Here is a 6,709-nt window from a genome sequence, read left to right as displayed (position 1 = left end):
GAATAAATGTGTTGCGTAGGGGAAAGAATGAGGGCTGTGCTCCAGAACCGCACGCCAGAGAGGGAATGCTGCTCTTCCAAATTGCTGCCTACTGAGGGAATTAAGTGTGGCCTTCTGCTTCCAGCACCCATCTTGGGTCTGCATCGATAGATTTTTATTTTTTTCAAAAACGTAGTTCATAAGGGCTCTCTCTCTAAAAGGGTTTCCCTTGAGGCTAGAGCCCAATTAATTTTCCTTCACTGAAAATGTCAGCATATAAATTAATTGGACACCACCAGCTCTCATGTTCTCAGGAGGTAGCAATTGAGGGAGTTATAGGTAAAAATACTGCTGTGCAAGTTCCTTATTCATCAGTGAGATTTAGTAAATAACTGAGTAGTATTATAAAAAGTAGCATTAATGTTACTATATGTCTTGTGGCAGCATTTCATTTCCATGTTGAAGATTTTTAGTGCCCCCAGTTCACAGAATATCTGAATGTATTGCAGCATCGCCTTGAATCTTTGGCTAAGTTGTGGTTAGATTTAGCTGCAAATTATAGGCCTCTGAGGAAAGCATCCTAGGGAAGGAACATTAACTTGCCACAGCCATGCTGTTTCTAGGTGTCTGCTGCTGGCCACTGTCAGGATGTGTGACTAGATAAAACTTTGGTCTAACGTGATATGGCCGTTCTTATGTCACTTTTTTCCGGGCAATTACAATACCATGCATTTTTAAGATTAGTAAAAAGATGCATACTAATCAAAATCATAATTTTCTGTTGATAACGAATGTATATGTAATGTCACAAGTCAATTTTGATACACAGTTTCTGCTCTTCTTTTTCCGTTGTCCTTTCTGCAGATGTCAATGGATGGCTCTGTGTGAGAGAGACTTTTTATCTCTCCAGTAGTATCCAAAGTGGCTTTGATTCTTGGGGTCCATTGTAAAGATTCTTCTTACTTATTGCTAAATTAGTGTGTTGATCAATGAAAATATTAGACACTTCTCAAGTTGTTCTTCATTAACTGTCCAAAAGTTGCATTGAGGTGATATTTTTAATTATGAGCCAAATGCCTGGGAAGTCTTAAGATGTTCTTGGACTTTTGGGTGGCTTGTGATTTCAGGTAGCTCGTCACCTTGGGAAGAGGGTTCAGTTGTACCAGCTTCCCATGTATAAGGTTTTCTATGTGTGTGTATATGAAAAAGCTGACCTACTAATTTGTTTCTTTAACAGTTGAAAGCTGACGTTGTTCCAAAGACAGCAGGTAAGGCAGCATCTCCAGAGTTTCGTAGTTAACATTTACGGTTTACATTGTGATTTTCAGGAACAAGAATATTCTGCTACTTTTTGGAAACTATTTCCATGTTCCATCCCTATTTGTTAAATAGACAAATACGAAGCAAACTTTGTCAGAACAGTGCTAATGAGTAGTTATGATTTGTTATTGTTCCAAATAGTTTCATTTTGTAATTTGTGCCAAGACAGTGCAGTCCATTCGTTTGGCTATCAGTGGTGTATAAATATCTTTAAAAACACATTAGTCTGCATTAAAATCAAACCCCAAAGCAAATGAGAAAGGGCAAACCAAAGGGATGGTGTCTCTTAGAGTTTCCAAAGAGCACATAGGGTTTTGTTTTCCTTGTCGCTAGCTGACCACTGCACTCATGTTACAAAGTTTTTGTGTTTTATCACGTGCTTCCTTCCTCATCTGTTTATTTAGTCATTATGAAAAACTTGTACTTTTCTTTCAGTTCCCAGTACATGAATATCCTTTTAAAAAAAAAAAAAAGGTATCGTCTTCAACCTGTAGAGAACAAAGGCATAAAAATCAGAAAATGAAGTCTTTGACTTTAGAGTGGTGGGTTTGGGGAGGTGGAGGAGTTGGAGTTAAGATACAGCAGCAAATGAAAAGGGAGATGAGATGGAACAAGGTTGCGTTTGTACCCTGTTCTGAGGCTAAAGAGGCTTTGTTTCCTTAGCTTTATAACACAGGTTTTTTAAAGCCAGGGACACAACTAATAAATCAATAATACCTTAAAGATAATATAAAATTTTTGAAGTGTATAAACTTGGGACATGGTTAATCTAGTTGTGTTTGATTATATTCTGTAATGTGTATGGCAACATGATACTTTATGCTTTGTTTTCACAGAAAACTTTAGAGCTCTTTGTACTGGTGAAAAAGGTTTTGGGTATAAAGGATCTACTTTTCACAGAGTGATTCCTTCATTTATGTGCCAGGTAATGGCCTTTTTTTTCTTCCACTTTTGCTATTAAATGTATTTGTATGTTACTTACATATTTTTAGAACCAGTTAGACTAGCAGCAACATTTTAAGTGTCTCTGTTCTAACCTTTGCTAATTACAGAATAAAGAAGTGACAGTGTGACTTGCATTTCTGATTTTTTTGTTATGTCTGTTGCTTAGCACATCTTTCGTACAAATAAATGTAAATTGTGTGTAGACTGTCTTAAAAAAAACTGGCTTAAGGTTTTCTGCTTTTGTATAGCAGTGTACTTTAGTGTGGGGCATATTTGGAAAAATGCAACTTGCTTGGGAGGAGTGTGGGTAGAATGATAATCAACCTTGTGTTCTAAGTGAGCGAAGAAAACAACACGTCCATTCTTTATTCCTAGTAGAATAATCTGTTCACAATAGAGAATGTTTTTTTTAATTTTTTTTCTGAACATGTCCCTAATATGGGGTGGGGGGGGAAGGGTTGGCTGGGGTAGATTTTGGGGATGACACACCTGAAATGTGGGGGGTTTTTTTTATTTATATAACGGAGGAATCGTTCAAAATTCTGAAGTCCATGCACATTAGCAATTTTTTCTCAAACATCAGCAACAACAACAACAAACCAAACAGCAAAAGCCTTTTTGAAAGCTTTTTTTCTACTGTGCTTGGCAGATGAGCAGGATTTCAGCTGCTTGTTGATTGTATGATTCCTGGTGGTCTTCTCTTTCCTTAAAAGAAGCTACATTTCAACGGCATTGCATTGTAAATGGCTCTGTAAAAAATTTGAGATGAAGGTTTATAGTAAGCATGCTTGCTTTATTAACTGGTGACCGTGATGATGACCCCCTCACTTTTTTTTTTAAGCTAAAAATACAGCTGTCAGAACAAGAGGCCCTAATTTTATGATCTGTTTCTAAGAACAGAAAGGGGACAAGTATGCTGTGAAGGACCTATTTTGTTGCCTTTGAAATGCAAACTAAGGTTTTGTGATACTGACAAAGGGACAAAGTTTAGAAGTCTTGCTGGGGTCAGAAATACATAACTATAACAAAAAGAGAAATCCTACTCACAGTTCTACCACTAATTTTTGAAGTTCTGTGTAAGTCTGTTCTCCTTGCCCTCCCTGGTTTGTCCCCACAAATGGACCTGAAATGAGGATACTAGGTGGTTGACTTTGTGGTACGGTGAAATGATGAACTGATGTTTAGGAATTACTTGGTAGTCATTACCAAAGTGGAAATACTGTCATAGGTTTCAAATATTTTAAAGTGAGAGGAAGCAGTAGAGGCCTTCCCACTTGTTGAGATGGATTGTTAATATGATTCAGGCCATTGGTATAACCTAATTGGAGGTCATGGTACCGAGGACTTGGCAATTCAGATGCCTCCATAGGGCACGCAGCATGCAGAGCATACTTTTGGGACTGCGTAGGAGTAGCTGTAACACCACCTGTAATAGATTGCTCAAGGTGAGAATGGAAAGATGAACATCACATGAAATACTTGTTAGGTGTGAGTTCTTGGGTGGTGTCGCTTCTGAGAGAGGAGATGGCAGATTGCTGGAAGCAGTGTTTAGTAGCCACCTTTGGGAGTTGCTGTGGCTGGGGTTTTATTTGTTTGTTGGGATTTGTGTGTCTAACCTAAGACAGATGGTCCTGTCTGTCCCAGCAGACAGCATGTAGCTGAAGGAAGTTTAAAGTGGCTAAGGTATAACACTTAAAACAACAAAACCTAGAAATAGCAAATAGTAATAATGGAGATCCTGACCAATATTTATACTTGTTGGGAAAAAGAAAGAAAAAAAAAAAAGACTTCTCAGGTAATGAATTCAGGTGATTTTGATTTTAGGCCTTTGAGGTGTTTCTTAAAATTACTGCTATTTGTTGTATCACATTTGTGTGCTAGTAAAGTTAATAGCCATTTCTGTTTCAGGGTGGTGACTTTACAAATCATAATGGAACCGGTGGAAAATCCATTTATGGCAGTAGATTTCCAGATGAAAATTTCATACTTAAGCATGTAGGACCAGGTAAATAAACATATTCTTTCTGTCTTCTGATCACTGTAGCCTATAATGAAGCATTGGTTATGAAGATGTATTTTTTTAAAAAGTAAGGTTTTTTCAGATGTGTGGGGCACTTGGTAGTTGCAGAAATACCAAGGAAGTTTAACACTGCATTGTCCCTGGCATGTGCTTATTTGTGTAGGTTGCTGTAGAAGTAAAAGTCAGCCTGTAATGGGTGACATTGCCACTCTTGCTCTTACTATAAAAGGGACTGTGCAAAATAAACTATGGGGTTTTTTTGTATTTTACTTACAAATTCTACAAAGGTGAAATTACTGCTTTTATTTTCCTCTTTCTTAAGTCATAGACGAACTTTTACTTAGATGATTACTGTAGAAGTGAAACAAAGCAATCTGCGATTTCTTGTTTACTAGGTAACACAGGTATCTAGTAACATAACATCCTAAAATAACATCCTTTTAAGCTCAAATTAAATTGAGAAAAAAATAAAAGAAAAAAATAAGAACATCTGATTGAATTCTGTAGTCTCTCTTTTTTGGATTGTTACTTCCTCATCACAGGAAACTACTGCTGCTCTTGAACCACAGCAGAGGTTACCTGATGTTAATCACATTCAGGATATGTACAACTAGGTACATTACTAACATTCTGGCTGTGGAAAGAAGGGAGGCTGGACTCGAGGGAATAGTCAAAGACAAGAAGTTTGCATTAGAAATCATTTGGAGACAATGTGAGACCATCATATCTTCTGTCTGTCCATCTTCAGTCTAAATGTGCAGAGGAAAATTGTCTTCTCCACTGCATACTTGTTATCTAATAAACTGCTGCTGCTGTTCTAGGTGTTCTTTCAATGGCCAATGCAGGACCCAATACAAATGGATCTCAGTTCTTCATTTGCACTGCAAAAACTGACTGGTAGGTACTCAGCCCTGTATATTAACATCATCAATTGATGCCTCAGTCTGGAGGGTTTGGGGTTTTTTCTTTGTTTGTTTTGGGGGGTTTGTTTTTCTTTTTAATTTCTAGGTTATTTGTCTTGCAATGGAAAATAAGTTGGTTTGTACTACTTGAGGGAGGAAGGGGTAACAAGGCCACTATCCCTCATAATGCTGCTTAAGCTCCAGAGCTAAAAGTATTTCATGTCCCTTGTAGAGGAGTTGTGCCTTTGCCGTAGAGTTTATCAGCAGGTGAGAGCTATGAAGATCTGCAGACATCCCTTCACCGAGCTTGGTTTGGTTCAGTCTTTATGCTGTTTTAAGTAAAACTGCCTTTGTTTATTTGTTTTACAGGCTAGATGGAAAACATGTTGTTTTTGGACATGTAAAGGAAGGAATGGATGTTGTGAAAAAAATTGAGAGCTTTGGTTCCAAGAGTGGAAAAACCTCCAAAAAGATTGTGATTACTGACTGTGGCCAGCTGTCCTAGCCTTTTGCCCTACCATTCAGGACAACTTCGATGCTGTGAAAAATGAATCATAAAAACCCCAAACATTTCTGATCCCATGAGTAGCACCTATGGAACCATATTTTCTATTTAACTTGGTGCAGCTTTTATACTTATATTGAATAATATTGATTAAAAGCGTAAAACATTAACTGAAATGTGTTTTAACTGAGCTGCCTTGGTTGACACACTGATTTGGTAGTCCCATTGTGTTTTAAAAGAAGTAGTGCAGTCACCCAGAGCCTATCTGACTGCAGTGTTGGTACTGTCCTTAGTATTTGGATGTTTCAGGTGTTAGTCGGTGGTGGAGTTGACAACTAAGTGTTCTATAGCTGGGGGTTAGATACAAGTTGAGAAATACCGTGTTTCCTTTGGTGCTAATAAATTCCTATTCTGTTGCTCATCTCATAATTTTGAAAAAATAACATTAACTACTAGTCTTTCAAGGCTGTCTGCAACACAACTTTCTGTGTCTCAATTTAAGTCTATCCAATAGAATTAATGTGTGGTTGTGGGTTTTTAAAATCAATTCTGGGTTTTGGTTATGGGGTTTTTTTGTAGTCGCAGACCACTGTTTAAAACTGAACTCTACCTTACCTTGCTTCAATGGAGCGATTTGACTTTTCGGTTAAGTAAATTGCTTTAGGTTGAGTTACCCTACCACTAGAGCTCTACCTAGGCAATAAGACCACAGATTAGCCAAAAGATCCTGGGACTTTTTTATTATGCAACTGTGAACTTACTTGAAGTGCGGTTCTGCTCTGAGATCTGGTTCTGCGAGGAATACAGCGCAGTTCTCAATAGATGGCCTGTTTTTGCACTTTGAGAATATAAGTGGAGTATAGTGAGTTTGCTTGAGTGAGATAAAGGTTCCATTGCTTTTTTTTGTCTTGTTGGTCCTGCAAAGTCAGCCAACTTTGGGTATTACTTGGATTGTCATTTCTTCTCGTGCATCATCACCAGAAGTCAAAATTGGTCACCAGGCATAATTGGCACAGGAGAATTATTATTGTTGGGGTT

General features: G+C 37.8%; 1 protein-coding gene across 1 annotated transcript; it reads left to right on the top strand.

Annotated features, from left to right (window-relative positions):
* Positions 1 to 488: 488 nt before the first annotated feature.
* On the top strand, positions 489 to 6,075 carry PPIF (peptidylprolyl isomerase F; the record flags this gene model as incomplete). Its single annotated transcript, XM_010281994.1, is given in 6 exon segments — positions 489 to 555; positions 1,206 to 1,247; positions 2,136 to 2,224; positions 4,153 to 4,249; positions 5,086 to 5,161; positions 5,536 to 6,075. Coding segments are annotated over 6 exon segments (507 nt in total), but the record flags the coding sequence as incomplete, so codon positions are not given.
* Between the last annotated feature and the right edge of the window lie 634 nt (positions 6,076 to 6,709).

The sequence above is a fragment of the Phaethon lepturus genome, unplaced genomic scaffold (genome assembly GCF_000687285.1).
Source record: "Phaethon lepturus isolate BGI_N335 unplaced genomic scaffold, ASM68728v1 scaffold24272, whole genome shotgun sequence".
NCBI classification, from domain to species: Eukaryota; Metazoa; Chordata; class Aves; order Phaethontiformes; family Phaethontidae; genus Phaethon; species Phaethon lepturus.
The sequence above is the reverse complement of the archived record's forward strand: the minus strand, read 5'-3'. Positions and strand labels throughout refer to the sequence as shown.